The 19,000-nt window shown below is 43.1% G+C and overlaps 2 protein-coding genes across 5 annotated transcripts; one reads left to right on the forward strand and one right to left on the reverse strand.

Moving 5' to 3' along the window:
* The first annotated feature begins 1,307 nt into the window (after positions 1-1,307).
* On the forward strand, positions 1,308-6,004 carry LOC143212630 (sialin). 2 transcript variants are annotated; one of them, XM_076431596.1, is made up of 9 exons: positions 1,309-1,551; positions 2,356-2,561; positions 3,112-3,333; positions 3,397-3,481; positions 3,554-3,720; positions 3,784-3,933; positions 3,997-4,129; positions 4,189-4,442; positions 4,767-6,004. In XM_076431596.1, exons 1-9 carry the CDS (start codon positions 1,485-1,487, stop codon positions 5,058-5,060), a joined length of 1,578 nt encoding a protein of 525 aa, XP_076287711.1. In that variant the 5' UTR covers positions 1,309-1,484; the 3' UTR covers positions 5,061-6,004. The 2 variants fall into 2 exon arrangements, with proteins under 2 accessions (XP_076287710.1, XP_076287711.1); XM_076431595.1 differs by having other exon boundaries at positions 1,308-1,551; positions 3,554-3,933.
* Positions 6,005-6,361: 357 nt separating this feature from the next.
* Positions 6,362-12,373, reverse strand: LOC143212629 (uncharacterized). 3 transcript variants are annotated; one of them, XM_076431591.1, is made up of 3 exons: positions 12,226-12,373; positions 11,551-11,754; positions 6,362-11,063 (listed from the first exon to the last, which is right to left on the reverse strand). In XM_076431591.1, the coding sequence occupies exons 1-3, from the start codon at positions 12,367-12,369 to the stop codon at positions 9,129-9,131; spliced, it is 2,283 nt and encodes a 760-aa protein (XP_076287706.1). In that variant the 5' UTR covers positions 12,370-12,373; the 3' UTR covers positions 6,362-9,128. The 3 variants fall into 3 exon arrangements, with proteins under 3 accessions (XP_076287706.1, XP_076287709.1, XP_076287708.1); XM_076431594.1 differs by lacking the exon at positions 12,226-12,373 and adding an exon at positions 12,034-12,216; XM_076431593.1 differs by having other exon boundaries at positions 6,364-10,928.
* Positions 12,374-19,000: the final 6,627 nt, after the last annotated feature.

Here is a 19,000-nt window from a genome sequence, read left to right on the forward strand (position 1 = left end):
ACCGATTGCCCAGGTCTCACCACGTGGAGGTTGCTGCGAGCGAGACCTACCCACCCACTTAGTATTGGGTTGGAAAGCTCGTAGCGTTATCAAATTAAGAATCGAAGACAAAATTAAGATATTTATTCATATGTTCATTCAATAATACGAGAAGTTTTCTCGAAAATGGCAAAAAAAAAAATAAAACACAATGGAAAATATGTTATTGAATAAATCTACGAATACATATCTGAACTTCAGCTTTCAATTTTAATTTAAAAAAGCTACGAACTTCCCTTACAACCCAATATATCGTTGTCGCCCCACCCGACGGAAAAATATAAAAATACACAATTACAAAAAACAAAAAAAAGGACGTATAAATTTTTGCACTCTTCCTGATATACATTTGACAGTGCTGCACTTTCGGCCACTTTACAAATGAATAGCAAGAAGAGCTTAATTGCTAGCCTACCCGTCCGAACCCCTAAACAGCAGTCTTGTCAGGGTGCAGTGCGGCAATTCATTTATCGCAACTCTAGAAGGCGGGATCTTCTACCATTTCAATATTGGAAAACGTCTACATTAAACCGATTCGATTCTTCGAATTCTGGCAGTACACGCAAGAAAGGGATTATACTTCGCGACCTCGAACACTAATTACAAATTCGGACATTGCAGAAACCAGTTTTACAGGGCGCTTCGAACACTAAATTCATCGACAAAGCTACTGCACTAAACGTAAAGATACCTCGTCTTTTACCTTGCGGGCCGACGAGGCGTTCGATACGCTTTACATACACGTCGTGTATGTCTACTAACGCGATCGAACCACCACGTTGTGGGGGGTTAGCCCAAAAAATATACATGCTGGTGAAACGCAGTGGTACGTTTCCTACATTTAGCGCTCACACACCATTATATGGCTAAAGGCACACGTCGCTACGTTCAGGTAAACTACAGTGATTTCCGCCATCGTAAGTCACGCCCAACACCATGGCTTGCACCGCATTAGATGCTAATACATATATTTATCGTTCGATGTCGCATAGAACAACGAAAAACATTTCCAGAAATACGTGCAGGAGGCGACGCAATTAATTCTGACGCAGTGATTGAACGCCACGGAGTAAATTGTATATTTTGTCGGGAGCACACGGCAACGCGCGCGAAGTTATCAAGGAAATCAGAGTTCTTATCGCTGGTGAAATCCACGATATCGTTTTGTAGAACAAGAGACAAAATATCGCGGGCAGACCTGAAACGGTGCTTCAAGGCTGACCCGGCATAGGTACTTATTGTATCAAGTCTCGTTAAGAGATGTCCATTCACTCGTAGCGGCAGATGACCAGTATGGTTCGCGCAGCTCACCGCGGTCAGATTAGTCCGCGTACTGTGGTGCAGAGGTGCCAGTGAACAACCGGCGAAACTCACCGAAAAATGTGTGCGGCGTATTGGTTCGATGCAGCGGAACGTCGTATCGCTTATGGCCAGGCTTGATCGCAATGGCAGCGCTCGTTCGTCTTAAACGTGGCAGTGTCCAGTTGAGACATGCGGCGCGTGAAATGAAAGGTGAGCGATTATTTTCTCGAAATTCAAAATAGGCTTTGAGATCTGTGCCAATGTTTAACAATCTGTTGCGGTTCGTCGTAGAGCTAGGGGAAAAAATCGCTGAAAATTGTCTTCCATTGCGAAGCGAGCGCGAAAGCATTTGCATCGCGGCGACGGTGAAAATGGATGAAAAATCTTATCGTCTAGTCGTTGTTTCAAGTATCATTATTTGTGTAACGTCTGCGAGAACCAAAGTCGAGGTCGCCCGTGTTGAACGGGCTACGAAAGAGATAATAGGCATAGAATCGAGCGAGAACACTGATAAGAGAGACATGCATTCGTTGGGTTTGCTTCTTTCGTGTTTCGTGAAATGGCAGACTTCGTTAAAAGAGGCAGCGTACAGATAGTGAAGCTTAGCAGTGAACAGATCAAGCAAGCTGCTAAAGAAGTTCGAGGTTCGTTGTATCGATAAATATCGTATTCTTCATAAAATTAATTGTGCTTGGGTGTTATAATATTCTGCAAGGTATGTTAATGTTCCCTTCGACGAAACAAATTATTACGTGACCGAGAGCGATTTGTTAGTTCACGGGTTGAGATCGCAAACATTTTATTTATATATTTATTTTACGAACGGTTTCACAGCTCGAAATTAAACATAGAATCTTGTCCTATTGTTTGAGCAGCTTATCAGAACGATGTTCTATGTGCGTACGACAACAGACATCGGATGTCGCTACCAGTTCACCTGTTTCGAGGAGGCGAATTTCTCGGAATTCCAGTCGCGTATAAAGTTAAAAAAATATAGTTTTATTTACTCCGCAGCCGCTGTGCGAGCGCGACACATTGTTGCTGCGCTGGTTGCAGTGGGATTCGCGCTGTGCGGTGCAGTGGAGGTGAGCTCTTCGGTAGCGTTGCTCGCCAATCAGAAGGACAATCATGCCATCATCGACACGTCGTGGCACTGCGACATGCTGGTCAATGTCAGCCGTCGAAATCGGACGGAGGACTTTGAAGTGATACTCTTGGAGGTAATAGCAATTCAATCTGGTCCTGTATCAACGTATGTAGAGTGTAGAGGCTCGCGTTGGGCGACGTTTATGGCAGGGACATCGCTATTGTGCAGTCGGCCCTGTACGTGACTCTTTATAGTTTGAACATTTTGTAAAACGCCTGGGCGCATAGAGCTACACCGCGTATGTTTTCCAGGTGCCTGGGAAAAGTCAAAGTTCCCATTCAGCCAAATATTATACCTTAGTTTTAGTTCCGCACACTCCCAAATCTCCAAAAGTAGGCAATGAGATCATGAAGAGGTAGAGAGACCGAGGTGTTGAGGTTGCTACGCCACGGTCCTCCAGTTAGACTGCACCTAAATAGCAATTAGAAGTGACTCTGAGCACAAGTTAGACCTAGCACCATCTCGGTCGCTAGGAATCTTGTATATGTATAGTTGAAAATATACTGTCGAATGGTACTCGTCTTTTGTTTCCTCCCGAGTTGGGAAGGTGGTCCTTCGAGACTGAACTTTGAAACACAGTTGCAGTCTGATTAACAACGTAATTGTGATGACGGCGCTTACAGCTACCACCGGAAGAACGCACGGAGTCTATAATGAGGGAGGCATTTCTGTGGGGTCAAGTGGCCGGACCAATTCTAGGGGGATGCTTGGTATGGGGCAGGTCAGGACCATCCATGGTGTTCTCTCGCGCAGTCCTCAGCGCTTGTTTAGCCTCGCTGCTGGTGCCAGCCGCGTGGAGGGGTCCGTCCCATGTGGCACTTCGTCTGTTTCAGGGATTGTGTACCGTAAGAACGACTCGTGCTTATCTCAATTCCTTCCCCACATTGAAATCGAATTTGATTTTCCAGGGTGCTACCATGCCCGCGGCTCACATGCTCGCCATGACCTGGTTTAAGAGCACTCACAGGAGCTGGTATTTCAGCTGTTACGCTGGTATGTCTCGAAAGTAGCTTACAGACTTCAGCCAGTTTTCGATGGTGTTTAAATCAACGATTGTCTTGGTAGCTGTCAGTGTCGGATACTGCCTAACTGGGTGGCTGGGAACAGCAGTGGTCCGAAGTTTCGGCAGAGATTCCCTCTGCTACGGCCTTGTCATCATCGCGCTATGTTGGTACTTCGCCTTCGGCCGGCTCGTTAAAGACACGCCGAAGTCCTACCAGCACGACACGAACGTAAGTACAGATCAATCTCGGAACTGGTCCTCGAATTTGTCTGGAACATTCATGATGAAACAGGCTGCGGTTATTCCATGGGGGAAATTGCTGCGGTCGGTGCCTGTATGGGCGTCCGCAGTGGCCACGATGGGTAACCAATGGGGCGACGCAACCCTTGCTCTTGGGATGACGAAGTACCTGAAACTCATCTACGGATTTTCTACAGCTAACGTAGGCTTACAAACCCTTTACGAGTCACAGCACGAAAGGTTTCGATATCTTTCATACTTTCAGGACTCCGTGTTGACAACGCTACCTCATATCGGCCACTTCATGGCTGCGTTGACATGCGGTCTGCTCGTGGACCACGTTCGCGAGTCGAAGATCGTCTCTACGACCACAGCGAGGAAGTTAGTCGTCTATACAGGTGTGTATTCCGAAGAACAAACGTATAGCATTCGTTAACGTCTGCTAATCGATCGGTAGCTCACTTCATCCCGGCGGCTCTGCTGTTCGTGGCCGGTTACGCTGGTTGCCAAGCGTTGGGGGCAGCGTGGCTGGGAATAGCGGCGCTCCTCGTCTCTGGCACTGCGCCTGCCGGCGCGCTAGCTGCGATCGCGGATCTTGCGCCTGTTGAGTCTCCGGCCTGTGCAGCCGCCGCGTGCGCATTGTGCTCTACTCTAGGGGCAGCCGGATTGCTGGCAGCGAATTACTTTGTTACTCAGGCAATTCACGGTTCTGTAAGTTAATCGTCGCTCCCCGGTGTCACACTTGACACACTTTGCTCCCACGCGATGAACGCAAGCTGGCAATAATCGGTAGACTAGATTCTATGCATTCATAACAAAAATGAGTAGGTGTAATTCAAAACATTAGACGAATCTAAAAACACTGTCGTATTATTTTCAACTCGTTGATCATACTACGAGAGAAAATCAATTGTCACTCCAGTTGGTTGAGAATCAGGTAGACATTTTTTTATTTCGCATAAGGATCCGCTGTCTAATAATCAAGGAACCCGCGACGTGTGGTGTAATACAGGGTCTGACGAATTTTCATTGCAGATCGCAGGCTCGTGGCGATTGGTTTTCGGCGTGGCTTCGGTCGTTTTGCTGACGACCGCGGCGGTCTTCCTGGCTCTTGGCAAAGGCACCCCGCAGCCATGGATCCCTTCGGTCGCTCGACCACGAAGTCACGACGCGATTTACGAACAGGAATCCTCGGAACTCGATTACGAGGACGTGGGTGTGCAGACGGAGCCTTTCAGTCCCTACACGATAGAGGACGACGTCGAGAGTGTGACGAACGTACCTCGTTCCGCGTCGGTCCACTCGAAAATCTCGTTGGCGTCCAATTAACACTCGTACTCCTTTATAGTCGGAGCGGTTCATCGGGAGAGGATACTGCTGGGCTGATAATCGCCCATAGTAATTAATCGGGAGGTTCGGCGTCCACGTTTTTCTTTTTCAATTGTGTGGATAGATTGTTTTTCATAGGTTATAAATATTTGTTAACAGTTAGAGGAATAGGAATAAACGTAAAGGTAACTTATTGATACAAATCGTTCCTCTTTATTTCGAACGGAGGCACATGGTAAATTTGGCAACGCTGTCTCAAATTTGAAGCAATTTAGATATGATGTTCTGTCTGAATGCGGTGTTGCTAGAGTGTTTACAAAGTGTAAAGCGAAATAATTCTTTCCTGCATTTGTATGATCATTACCTGAACTCGGGATCGTTATCAAGACCGCGAATCTGCTTTCTCATATGCCTCTAGGACTGTGCGACTTGTATATTCTGCGAGACAATGAACTCCCTGTCTTTACTTTCCTCGTCAGCGAAGGAAAGTCGTCGAAAATAACGACTGTTCTAATTAGACGAGCGACTCCCGTATCGCATCGGCAGAACGCACGCCATTGGCCCGGCTCACCGGAAGTCGCGGATTGCGTACACACAACAAGTCCAGTTGGCAAACACTTTTCTGTCGGCTAATGACAACCGTTCACGTGTACGTCCGGCTCTCGGCGAAAAATTAAAAGGTCGCTTGTCCCGCGATAATATTGTTTCATCCGGTGCGACTTTTACTTTCGAACAGAGGAAATGATCTTTATCCGAAAGAGTCGAGCACGCTGAATAATTACCAGCCACACCGTTTATCGGGAATTGCTTTTTATTTTTTCGCTGCCATTTACCTTTGAGATTGAACTGTTGGGCGCAGGGTTGCCAACTTTTTCTTATAAGGACTTCTTATAAGGAGTGGACGCGGTCAACGAGTCACGGATTTTCCTGAAACTTGCAGTATTTGAAGATGTCCTCTCAATATGTAATTTTGCAAAGCTATAGCGCGTACTTCTCAAGATTTTTCGAGAAAATTGCATTTGAAAATCGCTCAAGAAGATAAGTGGCCGAGGGCACAGCGTGAAGGTACTCAATAGGTTATTGGTTCGAATCCCGCTATCGACATTCTTTTTTCTTGAAATTGATATCTACCCCAATTTTAATAAACCTAAAATCTATTATTTAAAAGTTATTTTTATTTTTTAAGTAGAAAATACATGTTTTTTATTTGTGGGAAATGGGGAAATAAAATGAATCGAACATAACAATAATACGAAATGTTACTTTATAATAGAACTTACTGTATTATTGCACATGCTCTTTATTAATTACATGCTAGTATGTGCGTGTGACACGAGCCAGGGTGATATTTATCACCCTGTAAAAATATGGAAAACAATAATTTTGGCGGCATCTAGCTCACACTATAAACGCAGCGCTCGTACAAGTGCACGCTTTTTTGAGGACTTCTATCGGAAAACATATATGTATATGTTTCTCAAGTATCACAGCGTTATGTAATTAATAAAGAGCATGTGCTATCAAAGTAACATTTCGTATTATTTTTATGTTCGATTTATTCTATTTCCCCATTTCCCACAAATAAAAAACATATATACTTTCTACTTAAAAAATAAAAATAACAGATTTTAGGTGTATTAAAATTCAGGTAGGTATCAATTTCAAGAAAAAGAAAATGTCGAAAGCGGGTCTCGAACCAGCAACCTACAGATTACTATTACGTATTTCTCGCTACGCCCTCGGCTACTCTCTTAACGCGAACTCCTTAAAAAACAATCCAGTTTTTTAATGTTTCTGAAATATTAATCATGCAAGCCTGGTGGTCCTCTTATGTACATAGTAATAATAATGATTATATTGTTATGATTACTGAAATATTGTATTGTTACGAGCCAGGACGGTTGGAAACCCTAGTTGAACGTCGACGATTCTTCTTCGCTCTAGCCGAACTTTCTCAAGTAGACAGAGCCTCTATCCGGAGAAGATTTGGCAAGAGGCGGCTGGGTACTGAATACGTGGAAATCACGCGGGAAATCCCATAACCTACACATTCTACACCCTCGAAGTTTAGGCTCGCAGCAGCTAACAAACACGAGACACCTAACAAGTCCGTAATATCCGACTGCGAAGTGTCGCAACCCGCGATGCTAATTACTCGCGGTGGATACGTTATTATTCTTTCTCGGCGCGGCTGGCTCTCAGAGGCTTGCGAAATGAATTCTCACATCACGGTTGTCTACCATCTGTCTCGTTTTATTTTCGATACATATACGTTACACTAGTTTTGTTCGCATGAGGTTATATTTACAATGAATCAAAGCCCAAAGGACGACGCTGTGACTTGGCTGGATACATTCAATGCTATCGTTTTTCGATTTCAAAGATAGGAGGACCCTTCAACGACATTGCTGGCTGTCAATGGATCGGTCGAACGAAAATTATCGGCGATAACAGTGAATGCACCACGCCACCTCGACGCTAAAGCTAAAGTACTTTTGCTCAGTGCTCTAGTGGTAACTCTACCGGGTCATCTTTGGAAAGTCTGCGCCAGTGGCCGACTAGGAGTGCTCGTTTCCGCCGATTTTTCGGGGACTCCCGCCGCATATCGACATGTAGAACGACGACATCCTTCCGTTCGACATTTCGGATTTACCGAGCACGTCTAAACGTACGCGAAAATGTCAATGCTCTGAAAAGTGCAGTATAAAATCGGCAATTTTGTGCTTCCGGATTTTTTAAAAATCGATTTTGCGATCAAAAATTGTAAAATAATTCACTATCGTGCGCGCCATTAGGTAGAACGTTCATGCATTTTTTCGTAATTTTTTGTCGGGCAGAACAGTAGAAATAATTCATTAAACCGACTTGAAACTGTCTTTGGTAGCCCTATCGAATGGTCTGACGAAAACGTATTGGTGGGGCACCGGGGCCCTCGAAAATCGGCCTAAACGAGCATTCCTTGTCGACCGTAACGAAACGTGACACGGTGTGACGCAGCTATGTGTATGCAAGATCAACGCACTTGCCTGACCATATACATATACGTCTAGGTATAATTGCTCTCGCGTCGGAACGACTTGAAGGCAGCGACGATCTGTCTTCGACAGCAAAAACCGAGCGTTGCGAGATACTTGAAAGTTGTCGTGCGGAAAATCGTTCCACGGATACATACGTAGGACATTTCCCTTTTCCGAGAAGGCGATTCGTTTCGCCGACGATTCCAGCGGATTTCGTGAAAACTGTGTCGCTGCGATTGTGTATCAACCTTATATCTCCCCTCTTCCCACGATATTCCGTGTGATATTTCCCACTGAATGGATATACAAGACGGTCTCTAGTTTGTACTATCGTCCACCAGCCGTGTGTCTGACTCGTCTACACCGATCGTTCCTTTTCGAGACGGGAGAAAATAGTGCAGAGTACAAATAAATAATTCAGCGGATCGAGAATGCATACACCGGGTGATCCGCGAGAAACAGAACACCCAAATAGCTCGGTTAGACTTGAAGATAGAAGAAAATGGTACACACAGTAGTAAAAATCTCTACCGTTAAAAAAGGCAAATACGACGACATAAAGTATTGAAAATATTAACTTCATAGTGTTCTACCTGATGTCAAGACGAGCTCGACGATGTTATATGCTATGACCTTCAAATGACCTTGGTGTTTGACATCTCGCGAGTCACCCGGTGCAAAACAAGCTACAATAAATAATACGTTTCGATGTTATTCGGTCAAATCCTACGGAACGTGGAATGCCTTCTCTCGTGATTGAACAATGTTGACACGCGTGCCACACAACGCTCTGCATAATACCTACTTTCACTATACGGAGCGGTTCAACTAACGTCCTCTCATTACGGAACAATAGCTCTACAGACACCGCGTAATTCGCATTGTAATTTTACCGCTAGATATCTTGTACTATACTTTTATTGTGCCTGTCTTATCTACGAAGCCGAAGTATAAATATAAATAGTCTCCAGTTACTTCACCGAGTACCGATCTTCGTGAACGAACTCTCGCGATAAAATAGTAACAAATTCATCAGCAAAGAGCCTGACCGTTACATCTTCTTTTTCATGTCGTCCTTGTCCTCGTCGTCGCCGGTGATGATCTGTACGCTCCTGATGGGTCCAGTCTTCCTGTATCTGGAGGCGGGCGTGGTGGTGGCGGCCATGATCGGGGTGGTCATCATGGGAGTGCGCTCGGAGTTGATGGCGAGTTGCAGCATCCTCAGCAGGAGAGCCTCTCTGATAGGAGCCGGCAGGATCTCGTCCCCGTCGTCGGCGACCTCTTGGGTGTAGAACTTCTGCCTGTAAACTCTTTTCGCGTACCTGCCGTCGTTGTACTCCTCGTACTGTTGCGGTTGGTAGACGGGAGTCAGCGCTCTGGCATAAACGGGACGTCGGACGGGTACCCTGTCGCCATACTGAACAGCTAACTGCTGGTCGTAGCCGATGTCTGGTCTGGGAGCGGGTGCTTGATAGCCTGGCTGATAGGAGGGATACGGTTGCTGGTCGTACAGAGCATCTTCTAGGTAAGTCTTCGGATAGGACAGAGCCTGCACGCCGTATTGGCTGACGAGCAATCTTCTCAACAGCATCTGGAAATCGCGACGACTGAGAGGAGGAGCAATTGGATTCGGCGGTTCGGGGGGCAGAGCAATGGTGCTGCCTCTGTACGGGTACTCTGGGGTCGATGGGTACTCTCTGTCGTCCATCGCTGGAGTCACCGGCTGGGGAACTGGTCTCAGAACTGGCCTGGGTCTTTGCTCGGGTTCCGGATAGATCACAGGCCTTGGGAACGGTCTGGGTCGAATGTACCCCGGCGTCACCGGGACCCTTGGGTCCTCCTCCTGCTCCGGCAGGGGATTCTCCGTCAGATAATGGATATTCGCGTCGGTGGTGGTGGAGTAGATTGGCTGTTGATTCGGCAGAGGACGCAGCAGTACTCTGTTGATCGGAATCTGCCTGTAAGCCGGGTCTTCCTCGATGTTTGGCTGAGTCGGCAGAAGGATCCGTCCTCCCGGTAGTTCCCGCAGGAACTGATCGGGTTGCTGCCTTACGAAGACGGGCTCCGTGCTCTGTCGGATGTAGTCTCTGTTCTCGGGCACCCGCACCGGGACGCGAGCATCGTCCCGGGTCGCTTTCGCCTCTGCCTCGTACGCTCGGGAACTGTCGTACTTGACGTTCTCGAATCTCGCTGGGCCGAGGTTCTCTCTATTGATGTACATCTTCGGTCTCTCGATGCGATTAGGCGAGATGCGTTGGAGGACCCTCGGAGGGGTGGTCGTGGTGAACAGAGGCCTCGTCGTGGACAGAGAACCACCGTAGACGTCGGAATGATCGTCGCTGCTGGACTCCACGATGGGATTCGACTTCGTCGTGTCTTCGTGCAGCTGTCTCCTCAAGTTGTTCCCGCTCGTCACTTTAGCCTCTTCCTCCTTCTCCACGAAGTCCTCCGTGATCGGCGGAAGCCTTTGCTCGTTCGTTCGTTTGGCATAGATGATCCTCCTGTAGGTGGAGGTCTTGTCCTCGGTGCTCGGTCGATTGATCTGAGAGTCTTCGTCCTCTGTCCCCTCCTCCTCGATCACCAGAGGTCTTTGCTGGCCGTTGATCACGAACCGTGGCCTGCTCTTACCAGGTACCTTCAAGTAATGATTGAAGATCGATTTCGGTGCCGCGGTCGTGGTAGTGGTCGTCGTCGTGGTCGACGTGGTCGTTGCTTTTCGGTTTCGCGGTATCGACTGTACCACCGATGTCTTCGTGGTCGGCTCCGTGGACGACGAGTACACGATGGTCGGCTTCTTCGTCGTTGTGGTGCGATTGACGCGCGGTATGCTCTGCACGACGGACACGTGTTCCTGCAATGGCGAGACGGTGGTTGCTTTAAAGCCTGTCCCGTTAGAGGAGGAGTACGACACCGTTTTTATTGCGCCCTCAGCGTCGACGAAACCGAATGTACCCTTGATGTTGCCTAGCACGTCGCGACTCTCGACCTGACAATCATTTCTTACGTTCAGAATCAGCTCGCATGCTTGCGCCTACTATTCTAGTATCTTTAACCCCTTGCCGTATTTTAACGAGTCGGGCTCGTTATGTGTTTCTTTTTGGATGAAATCAAATTTGATTCGTTTGTAATCAATATTCAAGCATTAGAATAAACATAGTCATACAAAAAATGTAAATTTTCTTTGTTGATCACTGTAACTGTGAAGAAAATGGTACGGCAAGGGGTTAACGTAGGATCATCGCCAAATATGCATCCTACAAAGAGGTTGCCGGAGTATTCTACAGAGAATTACAGCCGTTCGAGTAATCATGAGAACCAGTGCGTTTAATGGATCTATTTGTCACTGTTCTGGCTAAGCGTTCGAGCTATATTTAGAGGAGGTTACGTAGAATATGAGTCGCTCGTGTTAAGTAACGGTCTACACCCATTTCATGCCTTTTGCATGAAACGGTGCAGCAGCCGCGGAGCGTTACCTTGAATGATCCATCGCCAGCCTCGTAGCCGTACGTGTAAGAGCCGTCTTCATTCACTTTGTTGATCGCTTTCAAGATCGCTACCTGCTGGTCATGATGCGTCTCAGATGTTTGCTGATCCGTGACGTTTGAGCAACCGGCAGTCGCCAGACAGAAAATTGCCATTAGCCATGTCGTCATCTTCGGAGTCCGCGGCGATAATATCTACAGGAAAATTATACAAACATCTGAATAAACAATCCGTTTAATCTTAGGATCTTCCCAAATCTGAAGTGGGAAGAATTTTAACCTAATCTTTTATAGAAGAAGATTTAGGGTTTGGCAAGAATAGAGGAGATTGAATTGACGATCAATTCGAAACTAAGGACACCGGAGATTTTGAATTTATGTGGAGGTAATGTCGTCTACAAAGGCGAGGACGAAGAGTTGGATCACTTCGAATCACTTTGCACTATATTTTACGGGGATTTTTAGAAGATTCACCATCGATCAATAGCACTGTCACAAAGCGTTACACTATAGTAATCACAACTCCGGCACAAGTCCTCCGCGGTTCGCTCAGCGAGTGGAAGTTAGGCGAGGCGGCCCACGGATTTTTAATTAGAGAGAATCAGTATCGCACGGGGCACACGTCGGCGAACTCGTCGAGTCGTGAGAGCTGGAAAGAGTAAGTACCTTGTAACTGGAAACCATGTTACCGCGGATGCGGTGAACGTTCTTAACATCGCGTGGGGTGCTGCTCGCCGTTATATATAGAGTGACAACACTCCACCACCCTCTCCACCAGGTCCTGCGACCACACTCCTGCCCGTCACACATTCAACCGTGATGGCCCCTAAACGTTCATTACGGAAACCTTTATAGGTATAATAGACGGCAAGAAAGTATTCCAGTCCAAGGAAATGGAAACTATATGCAGATCTCCTGGGTTTCGTGAACTAGTTTCTACGCGACCATTCGACTACCGCATTAGGCTCGTTTTGGCACGTGATTTCTTTATTGACACGTGTACAATGGTGTACATGTATCACTGACTAATTTTTATAAATATTGTCTACGTCTGGTTAATACCACTTCCACTGCAATTAGTTCTGGTGTCTGAAGTGTGCGTCAAACATTTTGGCACACATTCGGCCTTGCACTCGTTTCGGCATACAATTGTTTTATTGACGTGTGTCAATATTTATCATTCTACGTGATCAACCAGCAAATTTAATTTGTAAGAATATTGTGTATGTCTGGTTAATATCCAATACCACTTCCACTACAGTTAGTTCTAGTTTGGGTTCTAGTTTGGTTAGTTCACATTGGGCCCTACACTCGTTTTGGCACACAATTTTCTTATTGACGTGTGTCAATATTTATCATTCTACGTGATCAACCAGCACATTTAATTTGTAAGAATATTGTGTACGTCTGGTTAATATCCAATACCACTTCCACTGCAATTAGTTCTAGTGTCTGAAGTTTGCATCAAAGATTTTGGCTACTTGTAGCACACATTCAGCTACCTAATCGCTTTATGGCGTCTACCTTTATCGTTGATTCTACCTGATCAACCAGCAAATTTAATTTGTACTAACATCGTGTACGTCTGGCTAATATCCAATACCACTTCCATTGCAATTAGTTCTAGTGTCTGAAGTGTGCGTCGAAGATTTTTACCATTTTTGGTACAGGAATATGTGCCCACACGACGTAAACAAATGTGGGAATATTTCGTAATAATAAATAGCATAAAAGGTGGGGGTGACTTGGAGAATGTGATTTAAGTCGTACGTGAACGAAATAGAAAGGATTGACATGTTAAAAGTGGTAGTGGTGGATTACGATGAAAGTAAAATGGTCGACGAGAAAGAACGGAAGTCTCCTTGGCAGAGATGAAGAGGAAGTAGCGACGACAGAATGGAACACGAGGTTTTGGACTTTGCGGGGACACAAGTGAAAGCCACGTGGGAGTCCGCGGCCAGGCAAGAACAGTAGTAGACTGTAAAATCTGTAACAATAGTTCCCATAGTGTGCAACACTCTTATTGTAGTATTCGTTCTATTCTAGACACTCCCACAGGACAATTATTACATCATGCAATTTCCTCGGAGTTTCGTACATGGTTTTTTGATGCCACCTTGATACGCCTTCTGTTGGACCTCTATCGGTTGTATATCTTTCGCAGCATACCTCGTTCTCTCGTTTCTCGCAAATGGCCGTTGTGTCGTGTTTTTCTTCGGCGATTCCGACACGTTGCTTATAATTTTGAACGCAGCTGCGTTGCCCAACTGAACAGGCGACCCGCGATGCTAAAACAAATCGTTCCTTTTTAAGAAATTGTGCCATTCGAAATTCCCATTTTTTTTTGTTAATGCAACTCGAATCTGAAGGAAGAGATTATTTTGCAAATTCCAATGTTGGTTTAAAGAATTCATCATTTCTATTTTCCATTCCGATATTGATTTAAGGAATTCATCATTTTTATTTCCCATTCCGATTTTGATTTAAAGAATTCATCATTTTTATTTTCCATTCCGATTTTGATTCAAAGAATTTATAATTTTTATTCTCCATTCCGATTTTGATTTAAAGAATTCATCATTTTTATCTTCCATTCCGATTTTGATTTAAAGAATTCATTATTTTTATCTTCCATTCCGATTTTGATTTAAAGAATTCATCATTTCTATTTTCCATTCCGATTTTGATTCAAAGAATTCACGAGTTTTATCTCCCAATTCGCGGAAGCGGCTCTCAGATCGTCGAGCCCGAAGATGCAACGATTTTAATGGTCTTGCGAAAAAATTCAGTTTCTTGTGCAATTTAATCGATCGGGATAATAGCAGCGTGTTGGCTCGAACCTTCGCGGCGGGAGCGAGATTTGTGTATATTTAAGGATCTACAGCGTGGAATCCTGCTTTCCGGAAGAAATTAGCGAGCACGGTGTTAATTGTAACGCAACAGCAGCGTATATTCGTTCGGCACGCCTACATCATTACCCACGGAACGACTCGCATTCTTCCTCTGAGAATCAAACAATCCCGTTTCATTTCCAACATTTCGAAATCCCGATAAAGTTCTCGAAACATTTGCACGATCTATAAATTAAGCAATTAAACTTTTTAATTTAATTCGAACATCTTTACGTTATTTATGGTTTAAAGGAGCCGTTAAACAGTACACAGAAAATTTTCGGAGTACCGCGGTGTGTTCGGCGACTTTCTGTCGAAAATTTACCAAGTCCCACGAAGATCCCACGAAGTCCCCGAAGTCCTAGAATAGGCATGTCAAACTCTTTTACCACCAAGGGCCTCGTTAAGTATTATAAATTAATTCGAGGGCCGCAATTGTAAAAAGCAGACTCGAAATAAAAAGGAAACACATTTTTTACCACGCTTATATTAGCTTGCCGAGTTGTCGATGTTGCCGTTGTCGTTGTCAAATGCGTCAAATCTTGTAATCGAAATTTAAACCACTTCCCGATGAGCTAGAGACTTGAAACTTTAAACATAGCTCAGAACTGGATGACAATGCAATATTAAAAATCAAAATAAAAAAAAACTGTGCGTTCAGGAGAAAAAAGAATTTTAATATTAACCGTCACACCTCGTCGCGCGATACTCGGTAGTACGTCATCACGTTCAGCGATCCCCACTTCGCGCTCCCAGCGCTCCCTACTCTACTGCGCGGTCCCACTCATCCCATTTCACACCGAAGGAGCTCAGTCAGTGTGGTGTTCCGGTCATTCAGTTCCATTTCGGACAATTTCGGACTGCATCAAGAGACGTCGTCTCTCGGAATCATCCCCTCATTCTATCTCGCGTATTTCCATATCTTGCGTTTCTATATACATACTATTTCATACCAGAAGTACTATATCTTGTGTTCCATTGAAAAAAAGACTAAAAAGTAGAAAATAAAAAATATATAAAAAAACTTTTTAAAAACCACACTTATATTAAAATGCACGAAAAAGGAGAACGCTTTTATTTATAGTCACTAATGTTTAAAAAAATTATTTTCTCCTTTTTAGTGCATTTTAATATAAGCGTGGTTTTTAAAAAGTTTTTTTATATATTTTTTTATTTAATGTTGAAAATATGGTTCGCACTATGTGGAATCACAACATCGAAATATTTTTGTTTCAATATGGAATCATACTGCATTTCGATTAATTCCAGTTGTACAGGTTTTGCACTCCAATTTCACCCTTCTGCAAATTAATTTCACCTGTTTGCAAATCAAATCCAACCTTTTATATGTAAATAAAGTATTTTCAAGTTCCTGCAAAAAAAAGATCAAATGTAAAATTGTTAAGAAATTCAAAATTTTGTTTATTGCAAAGATGAGATACATGAAACACTCATTTGAAAGTAATTACCAATTCATTAATTTTGTAATATGTGAAAACTGTGTGTGGATGTGTACATTCATTGTAGCCATTTTCTGATTAATAAATTTTAGAAATGAAAGTACACATTACACATTTATTGAAGCGTATTGGGTATTGAGTCTTCCCTCGCAGTAATGACACCGTTCACGTGTGTCGAAATAAATATATAATTTAATCGAAATATAAATAAATAATTAATTTTAAATATTCTTAATGGGTGAAATTGATTTGCAAAAGGTTGAATTTGATTTGCAGGAGGGTGAAGTAGATTTGCAAAAGGGTGAAATTGATTTTGAGAACGGTGAAATTGACTTGCAAAGGAATGAATTTGGAGTGTAAAGCTTATAAATTGTCATCAACAGTTCCAAAGTTTTTGGTCGGACCGCAGACTACTTGTCGACGGGTCGCGTGTTTGACATGCCTGTTCTAGACGAAGGTGACAAGTGTAATTCTGCTAGTAACTCCGTTTACGCTGAGCAGTGCGTTTCCCACACTCGATACATATTTTATCATTTCTAATGAAATATCGACCACTTAATGACTCATTGATGGTATAGAACGCCTTGGCTATACCACCGTTCGAACGTCATTGAATGCGTGCAACCGATTACTGTGGGACGCTGGAAACGATACTCGACGAGGGAAAATCAAAGTAACGAAACGATTACTCACGCGAGCTATTCAACAGTTATTTGCGTGCTCACTATCTTATTTTAGAAAGTTGCGTAATTTACTCAATTATTGAATCATTTCACGATACGTTGTATTGGCTTCGCTGCTGTCAATGTCTCAAAACAGAATTACGGATGGCATTGGCATCAGAAAATTATGTCAGCATCCATTCCATCCGTTTGTCAGATGGTTAAAGAGGAAACGAGCGTCGTTATTTTAATCTTTGATTGAGAAGGAGGATGTTGCATGTAACGTCGTGCATAGGGAATCATTGTTAATTAACTCCCTCACTTAAAGAATTCCCAAAGTCTGAATAAAGACGACGTTATCTAAAACAAATTATAAACGACAAATTGACCGAAAATTCCATGTATTGACGATCGGTATAAGTCTCGGGTGAACGTCAATTAAGTATGAAGTTTTTATACAAAGTATATAGAAAGTTTAAATCTTTGAAATATTTTTTTTTGTTTAAATATCAAAATTTTTTGTCAACATCGGCACAGACAGGTCTGTGAGATCGGTAATCGTCGATCGGTAAAACAGCGCACTAGAAAGCGAGTTGCAACTTTCACTACTATGCTGCGTGTAGCATTAACTGTGGGATGATTGAGGTCGCTATAAAAAGCGAACGAAGTTCAAGTTTATGTTAAACAATTTTTTATTTTCTTTTTTTATCGTATAGAAAAGTATATTCTTTATTATTGCGTGCTTTAGATAACTTTTACCATGTTGTATCGATGAAGAAGTGGTCGATGGCATCATATCTCTTCAGGTTTCGTAGACCCCATTGATGAAGTATACATTTTTCTGAACGCACAATACAACAAGACTCGAGGAACATTTATCATTCATGTTGAAATTTTCTTTCACACATAGATCACTCGATTTGCTTTCGCAATTGCGTGTCAAATCGATGCCTAAAAAATGATACCCTGGTTGTCTGTCCGCCTTATACAATATAGTTGGCCTGGTTTGATTCAATACTCTAACTAGAACCTCCCGTTTGCAGCTTTCACCGATGCAGGTGCATTCCGCTTTTACCACAAAAGCGAAATTGTTTATAACGAATTGTACATCCGCTTCCATTCGATATATCCTGATCATTGTTTAATTCTAGACATCTATGAATAAATTTTATATATTTATTTATGAAATTAAAAATTCATGTATTTCAAGATTACAGACAATATAAAAATTTTAGTTGCACACTTATCCGTGGTTCACATAGAAGTGTATCAACATTGTTGCAAATTCTAGACATCTACAAATAATAATTTTTATTTCATGTACAAAATGAAAAATTTATATTTTGAGATTGCAGGAAGTGTAATTTTAAGTATTTCTATGACAAATAGATATAAAAATTTTAGTTGCATACTTATCCGTGTGGTTAATATAGAAGTATATCAACATTTTTGAAAATTCTAGACATCTACAAATAACAAGTTTTATAAATTTATTTGCAAAATTAAAAATTTTTATTTTAAGATTGCAAGAAGAGTAATTTTAAGTATTTCTATGACAAATAGATATAAAAATTTCAGTTTCATATTTATCCGTGGTCCATATAGAAGTATATCAACATGTTTGAAAATTCTAGACATCTACAAATAACAATTTTTATAAATTTCTTTACAAAATTAAAAGTTTATATTGTAAGACTGCAGGAAGAGTAATTAGGGTAGTAGGGTGGTACATAATTATAGTAGCACGTGGTGCGAACCTTGTGCTCAATCTACCAGCGAAACGCAGTTTCTTCTGGAATATTGTTCGTAATTGGGCAAAACGGGTTACATGCATCCACCGATTAGGAAGCGATCAGTGAAAAGCGACTGTATAACGCTGATCTCTGGTGATGTAATCAGGTCTGCACACCAGAGACGTACTTCCTGACTTTTCTAATTTCTTTTTACGGAAACGGCTGTCGTGTGCGCCTAACTACAGTCAGGCACGAACAGAAAATGTAGTGTTGTCAGAAAAAGAACTAGTTAACTCTGTTTCTTCATAATTACGTGTCTGCGAATGTTTGAAGTCAAGTTGCTACGAATTATTCTATTTCAAATTCTTCTCTAAATCCTATTCGGGGTCCGAAAATCAAAAACTTCGAATTTTTTAACCACAAAAATTCTGTACCGACAGAACAATGCCATTGCCCACAAGATGGCAGATCATTCACGGTTGTCTCTGAACAGGTCGGAACGTGTGATGTGGCAACACGGCACGCAGAACATCAGAAAATCACTTTTAGCATGGAACAGAACCTGTACCCACTTTTAGCATCTAATTAATGTAATAAAACCTAGAACCTATACCCATCTTCTGCATTTAGCATCTGCTCCAACTCACTTCAGACCGGACTGAGACAGCGTTGCCGAATTGATACATTATTATACT

Source organism: Lasioglossum baleicum, chromosome 10 (assembly GCF_051020765.1).
Source record: "Lasioglossum baleicum chromosome 10, iyLasBale1, whole genome shotgun sequence".
Taxonomy (NCBI): Eukaryota; Metazoa; Arthropoda; class Insecta; order Hymenoptera; family Halictidae; genus Lasioglossum; species Lasioglossum baleicum.

What these genes read in the sequence shown, in the direction of transcription:
- LOC143212630 (XM_076431595.1), top strand. Translation starts at nt 1,485, where the DNA reads ATGGCAGCGCTCGTTCGTCTTAAACGTGGCAGTGTCCAGTTGAGACAT. An exon ending in TGCGGCGCGTGAAATGAAAG is followed by an intron (nt 1,552 to 2,355) that starts GTGAGCGATTAT and finishes TTTACTCCGCAG; the next exon opens with CCGCTGTGCGAGCGCGACAC. An exon ending in CTCAGGCAATTCACGGTTCT is followed by an intron (nt 4,443 to 4,766) that starts GTAAGTTAATCG and finishes TTTTCATTGCAG; the next exon opens with ATCGCAGGCTCGTGGCGATT.
- LOC143212629 (XM_076431591.1), bottom strand. Translation starts at nt 12,369, where the DNA reads ATGTGTGACGGGCAGGAGTGTGGTCGCAGGACCTGGTGGAGAGGGTGG. An exon ending in ACATGGTTTCCAGTTACAAG is followed by an intron (nt 11,755 to 12,225) that starts GTACTTACTCTT and finishes ATTTTCCTGTAG; the next exon opens with ATATTATCGCCGCGGACTCC. An exon ending in CTGGCGATGGATCATTCAAG is followed by an intron (nt 11,064 to 11,550) that starts GTAACGCTCCGC and finishes AATGATTGTCAG; the next exon opens with GTCGAGAGTCGCGACGTGCT.